Here is a 22,416-nt window from a genome sequence, read left to right on the forward strand (position 1 = left end):
TATATTTTCAACCTGTGACATATCACAGAGAAATATCCTTATTAGCTTTTTGGTTGAGAGCAAGATGAAAAGACTGATAGGCCTCATGTCTGTATGGTAAATATGTAGCTGGAGCCAGCCACCGGTTAGCTTAGCTTAGCACAAAGCCTGGCTATAGAGGAAAACGGCTAGCCTGGTCCTGTCCAAAGGTAACAAAATCCACCTACCAGCACCTACTGAAACACACTAATTAACACATTTTATATAATTTGTGTAATAAAAAACAAAATTGAGGCAAAGGACTATTTGGAATTTGCCAGACAATTTTTTTCGTCTATGATATCCCAAGTGGTACATACTTATCGTGCAAATGTAAAACTGGCTTCAATCTCCTCATCTGTCAGCAAGAAAGCAAATCAGTGCAATTCCCAAAATGTCAAACTATTCCTTCAAATGTAAAACCTCAAAAATACACAGAAACATTAGCTCTAAATTATAATATAAAATGTGGCTACAGGATTATTGACTTCACACTGGCAAGTGTTTAATACTGTCTTTTTCAATAGTTGCCACAGGTTGGCACATGTAGATCTGCTCAAACCGTGACCATGCAGCTCCCTTTGTGGAGACCCTGCAGGCTGCTAAATGTGAGTTACTGTGAACTTATGAGTCTGTTATCCCCCAGGTGCATGAGATATGTCTCTTCTAGAGTACAAACCACAAAAAATGATTCTCATTTTTTAATAATTGCATTTTATTAATTGAAAACAAAAACAAAACAAAAAACAAATGCAAATAAAAAAAAAGAGCAAAAACAAAACCGTATCATTAGGTAAGACAAGGCGAGAGACACTTAAATAAGAAGAGTTCCATGTTGGTGAGGACAAAGGTGAAGGCGGGTAGATGTAGGAGGAGGGAAAGGGGTGGGGGTGGGGGTGGGGGTGGGGAGGGCATTGCTGGATGGGACAGGTTGGATTATGTACACTGTTTCTCACTGCAGGACTGGCAGGCCCCTTAAAGGGAGGGGGCTCAAAGTAGCAGGTCGGAGACACTGAAACACCAGAGAGAAAGGCACTATCCAGAGAGAACAACAAGAAAACAGAAACCAATAACACAAACACAGTAAACAAACACACACACTGGACCAGAAATAAAATGTTTGACAAAAAAAGTGCTTGACCACACGCCACATTGGACAAAGAAAAAAAAAAAAAAAAAAGAAAAAAAAAGAAAAAAAACCTTTTACATCATTTAAGCTGATCTCTCAACTTTTAGCATAAAAGACAATCTCTCAGTTTTCTGGACTGTTAATCTGTGCCAGCTGCAGATCTGCACTGGTGATTACACAATGTGATTATCCAAACTCAGCCTCTTTGCTACGTGCAGGTATAACAAGGAGGAGAGCGTCTGCGTATGCATGCATGTAATGAATGTGTTTGAATATGCATGTTAACTACCTGTACATATCCTCATACACCACTCTCTTTGTAAGTGAATATCCACAACATTACTATTTCAGCATGTCTTTTAAAATCCCTTGCGTGGTTGTGTAGTTCAGTTCTCTGACCTTGCTTCCCTCATGTTAATGTCTATGGACTCAGTCAGCTACATTCATTGCCCAAGTAAAATGGCTGCAATAAATACATTGGCTTTGAAAAGGTGGCTGACCTTTACACAGGGCTTCGTAATACAACAGCTCTTGCAGCATTCATGGCTCTACTTGCTGGTCAACGTTAGCTTCCTGACAGGATTAGTTTCTTCTTGGGTTTCTTCTTATTAACCTTGACTTTCATTGCATTATAGACAAGAGAAACCTTTTCAAATGGAACTTATGACCCCTTAAATATCATGCTGTATTATCTGAGAGCCCTCAGATAGATTCAGAAAAGAAAAAAAAGGAAAAACTTGACAATTCAGCACATTCTAGAGCTACTAGGTCTTATTTAAACTCACAAAAGGATTGAACATAATTTACAAATGGAAAAAAAAACAAAAAAAAAAAAAAAAAAACACACAATTTGTGATGAGAGGTAAAACAGACAAACACATACAAATATATAATATATATTCTTAAAAAATGGATTCTCTCTATAGTTGATTTATTTATACAGCCAATGGCTGATGTACACTGCTCACGTGCCAATGAACTTAAACATGGAAACTTGCTGTACTGTTGATGGCATCATTTCTTTCCTCTCTTCTTTTTTGTACATTTTTTAAACCATTTCTTCTTTTTTTGTTTAAAATTTTTTTTTTTTTTTTCTTTAAAACATTGTTAGGATTTATCGGTAGGCATTTCATTTAGGAGATTAAAACAACATGCGGCAAAAGAAGAAAAAACAAAAAACAAAAAGAAAGGCAGAATGTTAAGAAGTTTAGGAGAAGACAGAAGCAGCTGTGGGAGCGGTAGAATCATTTGGTAATCTTCATGGTTGGTGCACTACGCTTTAGATGCTCTGCATTTAGATTTCCCTCAAAGACAGTTCAATCCTCACCGAGGCGTTCACTGGGGTGGTGAACGTTCTCAGCACATGTAAAAGTTGATTTTTTTTGCTCAGCTGCCACCCACACAGCGACACCTACGACAGCACTACTCCTGCTTTATCTCTCTCTCTCTCTTTCAGTTGTTTGCGTTCTTCCTGTCTGCTCCTGTTATCGTGGAATGGCCAAGAGGGGTGGAAGGGGTTGTTTGGGGGTTGGATGGGGGCTGATGAAGAACGACGACGATGATGATGATGATGGTGATGGTGGTGTTGATGGTTGCTGTGTTGTAGTTGTTGTTCTTGTTTACATGGTCTGACTGTTTACATGTTCCGATTGACAGGCGTGACGTAGTTGCGGGGGAACATGCCCGTCTGGCCGTGGCAGCCTCCTTTCCACCAGTTGGGGTCAGAGTTGTCCAGGACTTGGATGAAGTCGCCGCGTCGGAAACCCAGCTCTCCTTCCTCCTGGGGGTCAAAGTCAAAGAGCGCCTGCACGTATGTGGGATGCTGTGCAATCAAAAGAAGGAAAAGGACACGTTAGTGCTGATAACAACAGCAAAGTGACAGAGCAAACATACAAACTCTGAAATTCACAGCTGATTTCTGTGTTAATGCTGACCTTGATTAAAGTGACCTTGTGCAATATTCACTAATTCAGAAGTTGATTTTCATGTTATCAATTTTGTCCACTTCAGAATATGCTGCTGCAGCTTCTACATTGCATGAAGGATAACATCAACAAGCTCTACGCTCCATGATTGTGATGGGGCAAAAACCATTTCACAATCAGGACAATGAAACTCATTTCACTGGTTGCTCTCAAATCTCCATCATACTAAGCCTACAAGAAGAAACAGCAATGCTGCATCCCGCTACATGACATCATCAAAACTGTCTTTATAGTGGAGGCAATGTAGCAACACACACACACACACACACACACACACACACACACACACACACACACACACACACACACACACACACACACACACACACACACACACACATCACTGTGTCTCTTTCCCTCTCACTGTCTTACTTGCAACGTCTTCTCATCTCTTCTATTTTCTGAGCGGTTTCCTGTCTTGCAACTTTGCTGCACCTAAAGTGATTTCAGAAGTGCTTTCTTTCCTCCACCTACTGTTGACTCATGCTGACATCCAGACTCACACAAGTATCAAAGCATGGTTGAAATTAAATGAGCATCATTGTCATTGAGAAGCCATTATATACATTATCATTATTCTTAATAGTTACACAAATAACCCTAGATCCAACCTAGCTATTGTCTTTACCTACAGTTAAACCCTAGAGCATTAGTTTAAATATCCTGTGTCACAGGTGTCGGAGGTGCCCACTTAGTAAAAGACATAAGACAGAAATATAAGATACAAGCGTTTAATAATGTACTTGTCCACAACTCCTCCTGTAGACACTGATAAGCTGCATGAACAGATAATGATTATTAATAAAAAAAAGCTGTAAAAACATAAAATATCTCTTCATAGAGGAAGTTATAACTGTTGACTACAACTGTACATTAATTGAAATCTGGATATGTCCTTCTATCTACTTACAACTACATTGCAGTATCTTAACAGTTTATCAAATGTTTACATATAATATCATATAAATGCTAAGTGGGGGGACTAAAAGTGAAGTCTAAGTTTTCATCCTGGGTTCACCTAAGAAGAGATTAATGCCAAAAAAGTATTTACCACAGATATCACCCTGCTGGCTCAGTGTTGGTGTGAACCCACAGAGACCAACATCTAAATTTTGCATCACAGTCACTGTTGATTTTCTTACTAATAATGAATTCACCAGTTTCACACAGTTTTTTTTTGTTTTGTTTTTCTTAGACATTGACGTGTTTAACTCTCAGAAATATGTAATTAAATGTGCGTAAACCGAAGGTGTGATATGTAAATGACCTCATCAGAAAGCAGAACAGGGTGTTGTTTATTTAAGGATGTCTTCTGGAAGACACACTGAGACTTTTTTACTACTGCCTATTCAAGTAATGTGTAGTTTTAATAGCAAAGCAAAATATCTAAACTTTTCAAAAACTATCAGCCTATCAGCATTTTAAAACAAACAACTTTGAGGCCATGCCTTTCTCCCCGATCATCATCCAGCTTAACCAGCTGACTTTCTATTTCCTCTTTTTTAAACCACCACCAGAAACCATTGTAAGCCCTGTAGCAATAGTCAGTGTAATGAGAGAAGGAGCATTTCTGCAGACAGCTTTGCTAAGTTCATGTGTGGTTAGGCTGACAGCAAACATTCTCTCTCTGGTTCTGCAATATGAAGGGCTTCACTCCCCCACAAGTGATGTAGACCAGAGGGAGGGGAAATTATCTAGATGAGCATGTGTGGTTCTGGTGAGCTAAACACACATTCACATGTAAATGTTCAGAGACCATGTTGCAATATATTTCTGTTTTTTTATAGTTTTTTCTGACACTGGTGTCATTTAGTGTGTTCAGTGTTACAGTTGTCAGCTCTTACCTGGGGGACCTGCTCTATGTCTCGCAGAAAGATTTGCTGATTGCGGGAGACTGAGGTGGAGCGGTGGTAGTCCACCAGCTCATTGAGGGAGTTAAACTTCACCACCCATAGGAAATACTTTCCAGCCCCATCACGGAGAACCTTGAAGTGCTGGACGTCATTTCCAAACCTGCAGAAGATCATAGAGAAGAAAACTATGAGGAGGGGATTTTCAACAGTGTTCAAAAGCACCAAAGGGTACAATTTCTGACAGTCATAAAGAGTTGTTAGGAAGGCAGTGCATAGATTTAAAGAGATGTAGTGGATCACTCACACATGAACCTTACTTATCAAACACGTGTGTCTGTGATAGTCTGGTAAGTGTTAGTCAAATTAATCAGTCATGCCAGTAACAGACTGACATTCAGTACTGGGTGCCTAAGTGGAGCCAGGACAGTCCAGACAGTAATTAAGATCCATATCTTAGCACCAACTTTACATGTAACCTGCTGTGAACTGATGAGTCTTTTGGGAAGGTCAAACTGGAGCCAGACAAATAAGAGGAAATGAGCTCTGTCTGTGTCAGCTAAAAAACTAAGCACTCATAGGGCTGATCTCCAACACACAATACAAATGATGATAACTGATAAACACTGGTCGCCAGAGGGCGGCACTGAGACTTCACAAGTATAAGGAAGTGCCTGTGCTAATGACTCAGACTCACTATGGAAACTTATGAACCTGATCAGTTGAGAGGAAGCTGTCCACTGATGTCAGTATAATGTTATAGAAAACAGTGTGAGTGTGAATCATGTTTTTTCCCCTTGAGTGATACACTGGTGCGCTGCTACTTACTTCACAGACAGGGAGAAGTCCCCTGGTGCACTCTCGCTCTCTCTGATGAGGAAGGCCCCATCGTGCCTCTGTTTGTTTAGCATCTCCTCTGCTTTGGCACGGGGAATCTTCCCGAAGAACCACCTAAAGGACGTACAAAACAGGTATAGGTGAGATTTGACTTATCTGATCCAAAACCAAAACTTATCTTTCATCCTGCTCTGACTGGATCCATGATGGTTTTGTAAACACTCTTACTTTGTGAATATAATGAAGGAGAAACACGCAGTGCCATGAAAGTCCATTTTTCTTTCACGCTGCTTATTGTTCTAGCGTGGCAGATGCAGCCTGGCCCAAGCATGCAATAAGCAAGAGGCACGGCACACCTTCAACACTGGTTATTGGCTAACACCAATAAACAACCACACACACTCACATTCTCACCTATGAGCAGTGTGAAAGTTTGTGGAGAGTGTGAGGAAACCCAGAGAGGACACAGTCCCAACATCACACAAACATCACACAGTCTGCTGACTGACAGGTTTGCGTTGAAGAGACAACAGCGAGGACAGCGCTAACCACTGATCCACCAAGTCACCAAGTGGCACTAGTCAAGGAGCCAAATTATACACGGAACTAAATGTAGTTGAGTATTTACTCTGACTGGCCTTTGGGTCACACAAATTGAGCCCTATAAACCTTCCATGTACACACCAGGAAGTTAGGAAAAAGTTACACAAGCATGGGACAATCCTCTGAGGCTGTAGTGACCATCCTCATACCAGGAAGTAGATGAGGTCATTACCTTATAATAGTGGCAAAAAGTCTGCTTTATAATTCTCCTAATGTGAAGTTGAGAGCATCTGTGTTTCACAATCTATAAAGTGAGAAGTATTACCTTTAAATAGAAGAACATTAAATTTTAAATATTATAGCAGACAAGTTTATAAAAATCTTTTAAGAGGCATACATTTATTTTTAGTTGCATATATGCTACTAAAACATGACAGTGAGAAAGCCCTGACAGGGGGAATAAGTGAGAGTGATAAAGATGGAGGAGAAAGCATCAAGTGAAAGCGAGTGAAAGCTCTTTACTTGTGTAAATAATTCAAAAGTACAGTCAGCCAAAAGATGACATCTTGGCTCCTTTACATGTAGCCTAGGTGAAAATCAATAATGAAATGGCCAACTCTTAATCTGGTTTGTATCTGTGCTTGGCAACACAGCAAGCCTGCGCACTGAGCCTCTTTCCCTGTTTGATAAAAGTGATAGCAGAGCAATTAATGGAGCCAAGGAAACGACTGGCATTAGTATCAGACACAGACACAGACACAGACACACCTGTCCCTGTGAGGTGGAGTGCTCCAAGCACTGTTATACTACTCTTACTCTGAGATTGTCACACAAACCTAAGCCTCAGCCACAAACGCTGTTACTGTTGGGCCGGGGACAAAGATCTGTGTACAAACAGAGGACTTGGACTTGGAGCAGAGCCAGACTGTATTACGCGCTGCTGTATAGCACAGCTATGTGTGCGATGTCTGCTGAGTTGTGTGGGTGCCTGGTGCTTTCGGGTGGCACTTCATTGTCACCACAATGGGAGACAAAGGCAAACTCCTGCCACAACATGGCCCCAGCACCACTGTTTCTTCTCCATTATTGTGTGGAACAGTTTTCCTCAAGTACAAACCTACATTCTAACAAGAAAAAATAAAGTGACAAACTATTTCTCTCAAGTAAGGGGGGGGGGGGGGGGGAAATTCACACTATGTGCATCATACTGAATTGCACCACATTTTTGTGCAGCACCAACACAGGTCTGACTCAAATTGTACTGAAAAGTGGGCTGGCCAAAAAAACAGAAAACACATTTCTCGAAAAACAATTTTAATGATGATGTCTCAGGAAGTGGCAACTCTGCTAAACACAGCTTTTCAACAGAGCCCATCAGGACTAGTAACATGAGACATTAGACAACCTCTCACAGTCGCTGAAGACTGAAATGGATCTGGCCTTAGTAGGAATTTGGCCTGGTGTATTTCACAATAAAAGCTAGCTATTAAATTGGAAAGCTTTTACTATTAAAAGCAGATACTTGAAGTGTTGACTTTGCTTTAACTGCCCTGCTCAACATCTCTCCTTAAATTCTGCTTATATGTTAACATGCACACAAGAAAGCAAACAGAACAATAACAGGTGTTTATAGATAAATGTAAACACACTAATGAGAATTAATTTCTTGATTAGTTCTGATAACTGTATTTCACTGCTGCTCTGCCTCTTCTGTATATTCCCCAAGTGTGACCTAGTGGTGTTTGTCAGCTCATGGAGAACAACTACATGATGCAGCTTTGTTTTTTTTCTTTTAAACAAAACCACAACCAAGCACACAAGCCTCAAGTAGAGGAGGATGGGGGTGTTGTTTTGTTGTTTGGTCCCAGTCTAGAGAGAGTTGATGGGGCAGGGGGAAACACAACAGTCAATTACCTTATTATGAGCTGGAAGACAGCTCATAATGGGTAGTGGGTGCATACAAATTTAAAATATTTAAATGTTAAATTACTATGTAAAACAGCATTTGTAGTGTAATGTCCTACTGCACTACCTATTAGCCAGTCACATTAACAACACCTTCACAGATCTTCTCTTGTTTTCTTATGTAGAAATGTCAGCTCCTGCACATGCACAGCCTGCTAAATAGCATGGCCTTTCCTGCCCTCTTTCATGTGGTTGAGATAAGTGGGCGGCAGGAAAATGAATCCTAAACCCCTGATGAGAAAGCAATATTAAAGACATGATCAGTTTGAGAGGTGATATCTACCTCTTGTGTGAGACAGGCAGTGATACCTGCTCTCAGTGAGTCTGACGACAGGTGGCTAGAACGCAAGTGTAGGCACTACCTTTCTGTGAATTTACAGAAAACACTGCATTCAGTATGGATGTGCTGAAGCTGTTACACCCTTGAGAACCTTCATTAGCAGCTGCATATTGATTCCCAGTAATGTCGCAGAAAGAATACAAACACTTGAGCATTATTGTTCCACTGGTACAAAGGCCAGAAAAAAACAACAACACAACAGCAGTAACAGAGCTAAAAAAGCCCAATACAAAAACTTACTCCTTGAAAAAAAAAAAAAGATAGCTGTGATAGCTCCCCAGTAGTGATGCAATAAGGTCAATATTCAATTAAGCATAAGAGGCCTCAAGCACGAGAGCTAATCTGGCACTGAGTACAGGTCCAGAGGTTATGTCCTCTAAGCATTTTGCCAGGCATTGTCTAAAGTAGTTTAACGCACGCATGCACGCACGCACGCACGCACGCACGCACGCACGCACGCACGCACGCACGCACGCACGCACGGGACAGTGGTGGTTGGTAGTTAGCCTACCCAACCTGAAAAACTGGCAGCTCACATGCCCAAATTCTTTTTCAAATCGATGGAAAGAGAACAGAAAGAAGTGAGTGGGACATACAGTGTATGGTACGTATATAACACACTTTCACATAATACATAGAGACGGATTAAAAACTGACATTAGAGATGTCAGATGTGTGCATAATACTTACGGATGCGCTTTCATCTCTATGTAATTCTTTGGGATGAAGCCGTCTTTTCCATTTAGCTCTGCCTTGTACCAGTTCTGATCGCACTCTTCATTTAATACCTAGTGTTGACAAAGAAAAGAGAGAAAGAAGTCGCTCGGGTTAGTGCCACATACCACAATGTCAACAATGGAAAGCAGCCACTATCCTAAATTTAGCTTTAGGCTAATTGATTTAATTTCCTGTGACTTCAGAAGCTACATGTCCTGTATGCTGGAGAACTGGTTGGCAAATATTAGGCAACTTCAAAACCAACAGCAGAGGATCTGCAATCTAACAAATAAAACCTCAAATACATTAAAAGTCATGATCCTGACTGTTGAAAGAACAATTGTGTTTGTATGTGACCTGCAGCCTTAGCTACGGAGACTAAGTACGCCTCAGTGACACAGAGACAGCTGTGAGAGCATTCATGTCTGACAGAGTCTGAGTACAGCTACAGTGCAGGTGTGTTGGGCTATTGATGCATCCATGTGTGTCCAAGTCAATATGTTATGTGCCACTTTGTCGAAGTGTGCGTGCTTATATAAAGATGTGTTGTACTGAAGGAAATTTAACCTTCACACTACAACAGGTGATTTACCAATACAAAAAGGCTAATGAGAGTTGTTCCATTCCAGAAAAAAAAATAAAAAATCAAATGGCAAAACAAAAGGTAGATTACAATAAAATAAAAATGGGACAATGACATTAATGAGGAATGGTAGTTCCTTACAATATGCTATGCCTTATGTGAAATCCTTATTGCATTTCCGCCTTTCAGCAACATCTTGACGTGTACAAATTTCACATGAAAACTGTGCAACTGTTGTGTCATCCTGAGTCATCCAGCTGTTAGGGTTTGAATGAAGTTGCAAAAAGCAATTAAAGCCTATTCGATACCTTATAGCCACCACAGATCAGCAGGGTATAAAGCTTATAAAGCAACAGAAAAGGATGTGATACACGTCACACAATCAAGCTGTCACTTGTTTGATTCTTCGAGCAGCTTCAAGTAAAGCAGGGTGTGCATTAATCTCACTAGTCAGGCAGAATCCTGATTTGAAGCATGACTTGAGTTTTTACTCTGAAGAATTACACGAGTCAAGTATGTTAAAAGCCATTTCTTTCACCCTCTTTGATGCACATCAGACTCAAACATTTTTCTCATGTCCCTCTATTTTCTATTTTTTTCCCCTTTGCCTCCCTCTTCCTCTCCCCTTAAATTCATAATTTTCCCTTAGCCCAGCCCAAGACAGCTGTCCACTTGGCCCGTGTAGTGTGAGTGGCCGGGGTTTATTTGCACCAGGGAGCCTGCAGAATGCCAGCTGTCCCTGGCCTTCTCCAGCTGCTAAGACCAGCATGACTGGATGAGGGAGTGGCCTTGAACCAAAAACGTAAATAGCGGTGGGGGTGGGGGTAGGTGTTTCTGTATGTGTATATGTGTTTGTAACACAGGGGACTTACAGACATTGGAGTAAACTGTGTTATATAGAGAGATGGGAGGAGCCAGAGAGGGGTAGTGTGTTATGCTATGCTATGTGGTGCTGTTTGAGTCAAGACTCAAACAAAGGGCCTTATCCTCTGGGCTGTGTTGACACACCAAATCAACCTTTAAGAACCAGTGTTTTCAAAGGCAAACTGATCCAACACTGTGGCCAGCTGACTGCCAACATGCAGGTCTCTGCTTATGTTTGTGCAGGCATAGTCAGCCCATGATCTGATGAAAGCATTAGATAAAAGGTCAGGTGATCATAGCTATTAAAATTCATTCTTTGGGGACCACGAATGATGAATGAATCAATTTTCATGGCAATTAGCATCCATAGAGCCATGATAGCTAAAAAGGGCAGATGTGAAAAATATGAAGGCAGCACAGGAAATTGTGTCATTCAGTGATCTTGCTTTTACCAACTTGCCTCCACATATTCAACATGTTCAATCAGCCCAACCACCATTGGTGAGGGAAGACTCGTGCCAACATGCCAAACACAACATTGCAAAAACTGTGTGTGATTGCTGGCTGCAGATACCCAATGACTGCCCAGTGGCTAAACGGCTGATTGGCGTGATACTGTGAACTCCAAATGCCCCCCCCCCACACACACACACACACTTTTGCTTTCTGCCAACAACACATGCACACACTCCCCATATATTACACATATGCGACAGATCAAGTGTTTGATTTAATCAAGTCTTGCATGTGTTGCTTTTGTACTAAGTACTGACTCACAGGAAAGCCAATTTGGAGATGCTAAAACAGCGCCCTGGGCTCATAGTCATGAGCAACATGTGACATTGCGAGTGACTGATTTGCTTGATCTATGTACACTGGAGTAAAACAAATTCAAGGAATCAGGCTCACAGCACAGTGTGCCTGCCCTCAGGGCGTTAAAGGAGTGCTGATCTGAGGGAAGAGGTGCTGTGCTAAATTAGTCAGTGGGAATGCAAAAACCTAATTTATTCATGCATACACACAAACAAGGCAGTACCACTTTCACCAGTTGTAGCTGAGATACTTTAAAACAAAGATAACAGCAACAAATACTGCAGGAGTACAGTATGTGCTCGTCTACAGTGTTGTAGGTGGCAAAGTTGCCAAGAAGTCAGAAAGATAGTCGTTCATCCTCACAACCGAGGCGCAAGCCCACTTGTTGGCAAGCATCCACGCCGCTGAAGTGAAGAGCACAGCAGGTGCTGCAATATACAGTACGACTGAGCTTATTTGAATTACTAAGATGCTACAGTGAATTTTCCAGGAGATTCAAAAACAAGCCACTGTTTGTACCAGGGGGTATCCCAGTCTATTCAGTCAGTATCTGATGCAAATATCTGAATATAATTATTCAGCATCTGAAAGTACTGATTACATTTTTATAGTTTACTTTTTTTAGGCTTCATTTCGAATGTAAACAACCTAAAAATACACATGTACATGAAAATGCAGTTTCTTGTATTTATATCATGAAATTGGGCAACACATCTTCCACAATAAAGATAGTTAGAATCATCATCATATTTACTTTCCCTAAAAGGCAGACTTAAAACTTGCAGAGGTAAAACAGACCGATACAGTGCCTGCCAGAGTAGCTGAATCATCAGACATCAAATAACTGAAAGAAGTGATATACTTGGTAAAATAGGCAGGGCCAGTTACAGGAGAATGTTCTCCACTGCCTTCAAATATGTCAGCACAGAATTGGTGATGGCACTGTTACCAAGCACTACTGACCTCAGATGGCAATTTTGTGACCACAGACTCAGCTGTGCTGCAGTTCTGTAGTAAAACCAACCCACAACCTGATCATCCAGTGCAAAGATTAGACAGATAAGAGGAACTACGAAGGTGCAATCACCTGAAGCAACTAATATTAACACCAGTGTAACAGACATCTGAGAAACTTACTCTCCAAAGAAAGGTGTTTCAGGATGTCAGACTAATCAAACAGCATCATAATTGATCTACTGATGCCACCCTTTAACACCCTCCTAATAAAGAGATTTCCATCCATTCGCCTGCCCACCAGCACATCTACAGCTCACTAATCAACACTTTATATCTTGTTAGTTTAATCTATAAAAGCTCAAGAGTAAAACCAACACTTTGCTGTTTCACAGCAAATCATGTGCCAGGCGGTTTCTTGGAGCTGAAGAGTTGCCAGGCAACCAATGGAGACTGAAAGTAACTGTGCCAGGCTATCGGGTTCCCTGCATTTTCCAGTACCTGAACAAAGCTAAGCTAACTGCTGCTAACGGTAACTTCATATTTACAACACAGTAACTCAAATAAGTGAATGCGTGTACTTCCCGAAATGTCAAACGTGCTTTAAGTCAGGTTTAACATCTTCGGGACTCAACCAGTGGTCCATCATACAACTGGCCATCCTACCTGTGGCAACCAATTTTAATCAGTATTTTTTTTTTTTAAGTCATTATCTTCTTAGCTATAGGGGGACATTTGTTCAGCCTGTTAAAAAAATAGACCCTTAAATGCTTCTATGTGGTGGCTCTCTGAAAGAACTGAAAGAATGGCAGCCCATGAGGAAAAGCAGAAATAAAATATTTGCTTGGCTGGCAGTTTTTTTTTTAACCATACAGAGAGGAGACAACTGCAGCATTGTGTTGGACTGAGCTCTGTCTCTGTGTTCCAAGCTGAGCCAGCATTGTGCTATCACACTTCTGTGGATGACAGGCATTCCCTCACTCTCTCTGAGGTTTTTTTCTTTTGGTTTTGTCTTTTTAATCTGATTGAGCCACAATAGTTGTAGGAGTTCCTATTTGAGAGGCTAAAGTCCAGGCCAGAGATTATCTCCTCCACAGCTGCCACTGCAGACTCCCTCCCCCCCTTTCTTTCTCTCTGACACACTAAAATATTAGACATTGCACTTTCATCCACAATCCACATGGCTGACACTAAACTGTCATTCACACAAGACCAAGATCCACAACTGTTAATTTATTACATCGCTTTAAAACGAAGAGATGAAACAATATCTTGCATTTTAACGTCATTAATAATCTTCTCAAGTTGTCTTTACACTAGCAATCTATTTAGACAGCTGCGGAGAAACTGATTCAACATTACAGGATTTCTCTTATTTTATTCTGTCATCGTATGAGAAGTCAATGCAGCAACTCATGTCGTATAATCACGTTTAAGTATTTATGTTTATCAAGATGAACGGAAGTTGCTGTCACTGTCTATTGATGGGTCACTACAGCGTTCATAACGTAATCACTGTTATAACACCAAAGCTTTCATTTGGACGGAGTGTAAGTGACAACCACGATTAGATTAGATTGACTCCTTTCTTTCCTTTTCCTGGACACCTAAAACTGAATGCCACAAAGAAAATCCTTTGTATCACAATAATTACATTGATAAAAGAAATAACCACGCTCAAGAAGTCAGTATTGCATAAGGTGTACATAAACCGCTTTACTAAACACAAGATGGAGGTAGACAGTGAGGTAGAAAGCGAGACAGACAGTTGGGGCAGAGAAAACAAGATGCTAAATAAACCGCACGTATGCACAGTCCACATGGGATTGCAATAAATCAGGAGCAGGGATTACCCTTGAGTGTGAGTTAATCTGAGCGTGCGGCAGGTCAGCCAGATAGAAAGACAGACAAGCTAAAGCTTCATCAGAACCTCGCAGGACGAAGCTTGCTGGGTCTGCCAATTTTAATGGTGATGTTTATTTGCTCACCAGACGGCAACCATGACAACATCAAACACTGCTCTGTTATCTAATCAGACCACAGAAAATTATCAGTTACAAGAGTGTACCTGCTAATATGCAAAACTAAAGTCAGCCACTGGAAAGAAGAGCCAATGGACTGAAGAGAGGCTGAGAGGAAAAAACACATTTTAAGAAACCCACAAAGTGCACAACAGATCTGACATGGAAGACTTTTTTTTGCCTTCACTCTTAATTCTTAACCAACAACAACAAATTTGGTTTCTATTACTATTAATATTAATCACAATTGCACAGTCTGAAAGATTGGATGAGGAAGTGGTTCTTTGTAACTCAACAGGGCGACATATTTGCAAGGCAACATAAAATTTGCCCTCAGTTCATTTGCAGACACTGACTGGGTAAGATGATAAACTGTTGAAAAGGGGGGAAAAAAAATGGTAGAACTCCAGCAATTTCATGACCATACAAGACCCATTTCTGACCAAGAATGAAGATGTGTGAAAATTTCAGAATTTGTAGATGCAGTTTCTTCAGCCATTGACAGTGAACAGACAATACAGAAAAATGGTATTCTGACAGTGGCAGCAGTGGTGACCCCTCTAGAGGCATGGGGACAAACTGATTCACCCACTTAAGAGTGAGGTGTCTAGGACAGTCTGCAGAGACTGTGGGCTCACTGTGGCTGTATTAATGAAAAAAAAAAAACCGACAGCATTTATTTATCCAAAAGAAAAATAAGTACGCTGCTCTACACTGATGTTATGGAGAGACAGATTTAAAAGGGGCAGCAGGTTTGGAGGTGTGATGAGATGGGGCCTGTGATGTGAAAACCCAGACAAGTCTGCTTTTTGCTTTGTTTAGCACAACAAAAAGCTGTCAAAATGAGTTTGACCTCTTTTGCTCCCAGCAGGGAGGCTGCACACTTAAAGCAGGACAGGGCAGAGCCAGGGAGGCAACGAGTGACACGCTGATGCAGAGAGAAACAGAGGAAGAGATTACAATGGATTCAGGCAAATGAAGGCTTGTAACACTTGTAATTAAAATAATGCTGGAGGCTATTACCACATGGTGAGCCTCCCTCATAGGGCAGCAATTGTAGTTTCAAACACACACTATACCTCTGTCCCAGTGAATAAAGTCAATGTTGGCCACGCAGCTGAAGAAGTTGACCCAGTCCACCAACTCTTATAAAGAAGCCATTTTCTAACTTGGGTTAATACAGCGATAACACCCACGCTGTTAGAGGCATACACACATATTGAAAATATGAAAATGATAATGGGTTCATATTTTTAACAAACACATACCAAACAATCTTGATACATAGCCCTTAGATTAGTTTTTTTTAAGTTATGACCAAAATACATATAAAGTGGGACATTTTACTGATGAAAAATCAACCATCACTCTTTTGCTTGACAAACTGAATGACAGTGACACTGTTTCTAAATGACCTCAATCTTGTTTGGTTTCTTTATTGACCACTATTTGAAGGCCAGGGTATCGCTGTAGCACCGCAAAGCGTCATTGATGATATGTTGTGACACATTTCACTTCTTATCAAAAAATAAATAAAATTGCTGCTCCTTCAATTTGGATATTTCACTTTGCCATATTGCGATTTCGGGAATATTTCAATTAATTGTTCATCCTAAATCAAAAGTAAGAAAGCAACCACCTTTGGATTAATGTATCCAGGATGCTTAAGTTAGTAATGGGGGATACAAGGTAACAGGCAATCCACAAATGTTTCTGTAGTTAATAATAATAATAATAAAAAAGACCATCTCATGAAGACTGAACAACAAACCATGATGGCTGAAAAGATGAAGCCACCAGCCAAACCAGATGGGTGAAAAACTCTAACAGTGGAAGGGTATGTTTGGCTTAGCCCCACTCCTCTTAAAATCAGTTTGACTCAGTCAGCTGGGGGCAGGATCTTCTCTTAAATCATGATGTTGTTTATCACAGCTTGAATTCTCAGTGTTGTTGGCAATGCCCTCTAATGACTCCAGCTTAAAAAATAAAAATAAAAAAAAAATAAAAAAATGTGACAACATCTGCTGTGCAGTCAACAGATGTGACAGCTTAGATGATTGTGTGTATTTATGAACAACTGATACAGTTATATAGCATTAAGAATGGGTTTGATGCTATCTGATGCCAGTACCAGCTTTACCAGTTGTTATTGAATAAATGAACCAACCATACAACAGTGGCTCACAATACAAAGCCAGCTTAAGCCAAAAGTTGAGGATCCATCATGTCATTGAATATAAATCAAACCATGCTTTTATAATGTATTATGTTTATATGTATAAACATTCGCTATATCAGTCTTTGCCCAGTTTTAGATTATTCTTCACTCATACACTGTGCAGAGTAGGAACTAAAGCTGAGCTGAGAGACAGAAAAAAAGAGAGAGAATGATAACGTTTGGTTTAAATACAGCTGTCAGTGTCTTTATGGCACATCAGGAGGGAGTGATGAGAAGGAGAGAGACCTAATTACAGCTCTCTGACTCAACACTCTGCTACAGAGAGTTAGAGCAGTGAAAGAAGAAGCAGAGGGAGCAAGAGAGGAAGAGCGAAAAACAAGACACAAACAGTGACAGAAGACGGATCAAGAGAGATGAACAGCAAAAGCGAGAGAAAGCGACAAGCTGTGAGAGAGAAAGAGGGAGAGAGCAAAAGAAGAAGACAGAGGACCACTTTGAAGAATCACACTCCTTGTGATCAGCTTAGGAAAACTCCTCAAGGGCAAATAACATAAAATGAGGGCATCTCTTTTTCAGAGCAGCCAAACTGGCTATGTTTTATTCTGCAGAGTGCACTGTCCTCCATCTGCGGTAGCTGGCTATCTAAATGCCATCAATCCACTGAAAGTTGTCTTTTCATTCCCACACTCATAACCTTTTTTTCCCCATTAGATGTACCTGCATCTAAAAAGTTTTCTTGTACAGAAAATATCAGAGGCAACACAAAGATAATAATGAAAATGTAATCTTTGTCTTGATGCAACTGTGTGAAAGACACATGGAGATGACATGGAGTTAGTGTGAGTGACATCAATTGGGATTTCTATGTCCAGGGGTGGTGATCAAAGACACCCGAGCCGTCCTAATTCCTACTTTAGATGGCTGAGTAAATGAGCTACACAGCTTGCCTGCAGTGGATTATAGAATTAGAGTGTGTCTATGGTGTCCCCATTATTAGAGGTATATGTGCACCATCATCAAGGAAAGAGTTAAGAGCCAGCAAAGCACTTAGGGCAACTATCACAACTGCTCTTAATGTGGTAATCTGCATCTACGGCATCTATGATTGAGTTGACAGTTAAAGGCAAAGTTTGATTTAGGTTTCATTTAAAAATCACACACTATTGTCCACCCTTGCAGCAAGGATATGAGCAGTGAACTGAATCAGAATTGTGTGCATCACCTGTAAGGTCGATTTGCCACCAGGAATGGTAACGAGGTTATCAAAAGCTATAATGCTGATGTTAAAATATAAGATAAGAGATTTTTTGAAGTCAGTATTTAGGAAATGATTCAATTAATTAATGTCATATCGCCATTTTACCCAGTGTGTCCACACTGAGTATAAAATTTATGCAGTGACCTTAAATATTCCAACAATCAAACAAAAAATCTAGTGTTACATCTAGATACACAATACTTCTACACAATACACAATAATATGCTAACAATCCCACAATGCAAGCGGTTTCATTTTATCGATATATGTAAAACTTGTCAATTATGATGATTAATTCATATCCAAAATTTAAATTTACTGCTCACGATACAGCAAAATATTTTGCTCGAGTAGTGTTCGGACACAGCTTTGATTTGCCAACACGTTGCCAAATGCTTTATCAAGTGCCGTAATATCACCTGTACTGGTACTACTTTTTGCATAAAGTCTACAGGCTGTCCTTGAACACAGACACTGACAGGGGAAGATGAGAAGCAAACAGAACAGAAATAGAGGGAGAGAGAGAGTATCCATTTAAGAGAGTGGGTTTCAGCTTCAGCACAGACGTGAGTGCTGACATATTAAACCTTGCCCAGTTGGGCAGCTATTAGGCCAGAGAGGGTAGTTGCTGGGAAAAATCAGTGTCAGCCTGCTGGGCCTGTTGCCGTATGTTGACTTGGAGCAGTAACCTCAAATACACAGACACACAAAACAAGCCAGCGACGAAAAGGGAGAAAGGCAGAAAAGGTTAATGCAAACACGCTTCCCTCCATTACCAAGCTAAGGCAATATTTGCAGTTTCCACATCTCTGTCCATTGGTGCCGCAAACAGCAGCATGCAGGTAGGGGTGTCACAAGCAGAAAAAGTTTGCCAACCCTAACCCTGCTATTGTGAATTAGACCACTTGTCTGCCCTCATAGCTCTCATCTTTTTGGTTTTTAATGTTTTACTAATGAAAATCACAAGCACAGGTTGTATAAAGAGGAAAAGTAACACCTGTACCACCTCTGTATATCTGGGGTATACATTAGAACATTTAAATAGTCTTTCAGTTTTTAAAGCTGCATGTAGTTTACCATAGGAGTCTTATTCATGCTTTGTTCAGATTACATTCTATCACTTTCACCTCAAAGCTCCAAGGCTGGCAGTGACGGCTGTCCGTTTAATCCCACAGTGACTTAATGTTTTCACCTTGAGTAGGTGCACGGATGTGTTTTGCACCATTAACATTAGTCTTCTGTCATCATAACATGACTGTCCCTGGCATTTTCCTGTCTGGTCCAGAATTAACTAAGGTATTAACTATTGTTCAGTGTTTAGTATAAGTTTAGATGCTTTGCACAGTGTATACCTGTGCAGACTGTTAGCGTTAACAATGTGGATGAAATAACAGCTGTTGCCATCAAGTTTAATCAGCTGTAGATAATTAACATTAATACCACGCTTCAGCTGAACTATTCAGTGAAACTCTTAAATGATACGAACATTTTGAGTATATGCTATATTCTGTGTGATTAAAAGAACTGTGAAGTACATGATATTAAGTCTAAGTATTAAGTAATGCAAATCTAAGTAAATAATGTTGCATTCAATATATTAAGAAATTGAAATCTACAGCACAATTAATAGAGTATTTAATACCATGAACAATGTCCTATATGGTTATATTTCATAGCAAACCTCTGGGAAAAAAGGTTCTCTTTTATTAATAAAGTCACAGTTTTAATTACACAAAAGAGAAGAGAAGAGAGAAAAACTGAGTCAGAACAATTATCCAAGCTTTCTCTCCAGAGATTCTGAACTTAATTAGAAAATAGTCTGCTCCTATTCAAATGTGAACACGTACAGTCTCTTGGACTCCAGTGAGGTCCTACAAGGCCTTTGGCAGTGTAAGCAGCATGAGTCTCAGCTTTATCAAAAACTGCACAATGAGCAACCTAGAAGCGATTTATTGACCTTTCAGCTCCACATAGCCAACCGCACTGCAACTTCACAGAGATGGCCAAGGAATCCACAGAAAACCACTGCTGACTTTAACTTCATGTGTTTGGAAAGGAAAGGAATCAAATAGTGGGATTTGGATCTGGGTTTGGAGCTCAGACTCTAATGACGGCTTACGAGTCTTTCGAGCAAGGTTTGGATTTTCAAGACATTCAGGCATCACAAGGCAGCACTGATACAACTCTTCCTCTCTTCAGTGGTCAAGTGGATGGGGAAGGCAAATCAATACCCTAAGCACTAATCGGCAATGAGGGAGCCATTAATCAGGGGAAGGGTGGTGGGCCTCGAGAGAAAGTGTTGAAGTAACTGGCTAAAAGCTCCGTCCTCCTCTATAACACAGCCCCTGTAGAGGTACAAGATGTCTGTCAAAAGCCGCCTGAAAAAATAATGAGTTCTTGTTGAAAGGAAATTCTAACTGTTTGCGTCAGAGAGGACTGTGCTTGTGCTTCTCTGTGTGGATTCAGTGTTGTAGTGTAGTAGGTGCAGACTGTAGAGTTGCTGGAGTTAACTGTGGAGACAGGAAGTTGCTGGGGGTTGGAAGACACATCAAACAGGATGTGAAAACAGCTACGCAGTAGTGTTAATATAAGCACACCCGGACACACTACTGCTGGAACAGACTAGACAACTTAACCACAGATGCTGAGCCCAAGTGGCTCTATAAGGTTTGGGGCAGCTGGATAATTGGGTGGGTGGTGGCTCTAATATTGTCCTCCTTAAAGAAAAGACTCTTGTTGTGACTCTCCTTTTCACATTCAGTTGAAACAACAGTTACAAATATTAATGCTGTAATGTAAGCACCCCAAATGTAAAACATTTACAGATGAAGGGAAACTTCATTTAGAAAAAAGAACTTTATTTGGTTAAATGAAATTGGCCTGAAATTGGACAGAAATTGGCCTCCAAAAATTACAAAATGTTGTCTTATTCCCAACACACCTGTTAATCACTCTGAAGCACTCCATTTCTAATATTTCCTTGGAAATGAAAGCCTTTTCCCCATGCTTTAATTTTTTAAGTTTTCAAGCTACGCAAACTGAGTGACTGTAGCCTTACAAGATGAATCAACACGTTACTATTTAGACTTCAAATTCACCTTGATGTCAGGTGCAGTTTGAGATTTTTATTTTTTTTTTCTCAGTGTAATAATAGCTTACATCTTCTCTTTTGTGAGTTGACATTTGCCTCTCAGAATGACCACTGAGCGTCTTAATGTTCTCCACAAAGGCCTAAAGCTCTATTGGTGATCTATTGCCAAGCTCTCATTCAATTCCTGGGGTGATTTTAAATTACAGTTTTATGGCATACTATTACATTAATGGCTGTAGTATAATATTGACATAGTGAGCAAGACTTGAACAGAGTTTAAATAACAAATGCTTTGAATCTGTATACAATGGTTTGCAGAAGCGGCAAGGTGGAGAGGCGGATCTTACATTACACTACGTGGACAGAGTTCAAAGATCTGCTGACGGGAGCTAATTCTGCCAGCTAGCAGGGCTGTTAATCTTTATTTATTTAAGAAGGAAATGAGAACAAGTGCACAGTGCTCAGGGCAATGGCCACCCTCTACTGTGGCCTCCACATGCCTGCTGCTTTGCCTCTAGATCTGCTTTCTGTCATAGAAAATGTGAAAAAGAAGACTAAGCTAAGCTACTGTAGCATACTCTGGGGTGGCCATCATAATCATAAGGATGGACTGAAACCACATAAAGAGATATTGATGTTTGATTTGAATTAAATCTAAGAGCTTACATGGTTTATCGCTCATTGTTTTTTTTGTCATCCTGATCTGTTCAAAAGCTGTGATTGCAGGTCATCTTCAACTATTAATATGTCAAGTGGTGACATTAGAAAGTGTGCGAGCGCAGGTCTCATTGTTCAATGGCAACTTCTGAAAGTGCACAAACTAACTGAGACCAAGCAAACTATAAAAAAAAAGCACATAAAAACTACAAATACCACATTACAGAGTTAGGTTTATAGATCGATCTTCTAACCACCAGTGGTAACCATCTTCCCTTTTTTTGTCTATGCATGATGGGAAATCACACAGTGAAACAAGACTAGTCTGCATTATGCAAATTTGTCATGGGCCCACACTCTCCACATTTGTACTGTGAGATATTTTACATATAATCTCAAGCTTCAGTGCTGTCAAATGTTCTTATTTCTGTATCTGACATTTAAGACAGAAATCAGGTCTTTCTCTAGATTCAGAATGAGACAGAAGTTAAAACAGTTAAACAACTTGAATCTGGCTGCAAAGATAAAACAGGAAGGTGGTTGCAACAGCTCTGTGTGCCATGTACTGATAAGGAGCAAAAGCAAAATGTAGAGTAAAAATACACATCTAAT

The 22,416-nt window shown here is 40.3% G+C and overlaps 1 protein-coding gene across 2 annotated transcripts in view; it reads right to left on the bottom strand.

The window, feature by feature from the left end:
* Positions 1–899: 899 nt before the first annotated feature.
* The window catches only part of grb2b (growth factor receptor-bound protein 2b), a 29,169-nt gene continuing 7,652 nt past the window's right edge, over positions 900–22,416 (bottom strand). For both annotated transcript variants that reach the window (XM_071474467.1, XM_071474468.1), the window contains exons 3-6: positions 9,358–9,455; positions 5,811–5,933; positions 4,977–5,145; positions 900–2,969 (exon numbers count right to left, since the gene is read on the bottom strand). In XM_071474467.1, coding sequence (XP_071330568.1) covers positions 2,784–2,969; positions 4,977–5,145; positions 5,811–5,933; positions 9,358–9,455 — 576 coding nt within the window. In that variant the 3' untranslated portion in view covers positions 900–2,783. The remainder of the gene's footprint in view (positions 2,970–4,976; positions 5,146–5,810; positions 5,934–9,357; positions 9,456–22,416) is intronic.

This window comes from Trachinotus anak, unplaced genomic scaffold (genome assembly GCF_046630095.1).
Source record: "Trachinotus anak isolate AG129_WGS33_773 ecotype Australia unplaced genomic scaffold, CSIRO_AGI_Tana_v1 ptg000003l, whole genome shotgun sequence".
Lineage (NCBI taxonomy): Eukaryota > Metazoa > Chordata > Actinopteri > Carangiformes > Carangidae > Trachinotus > Trachinotus anak.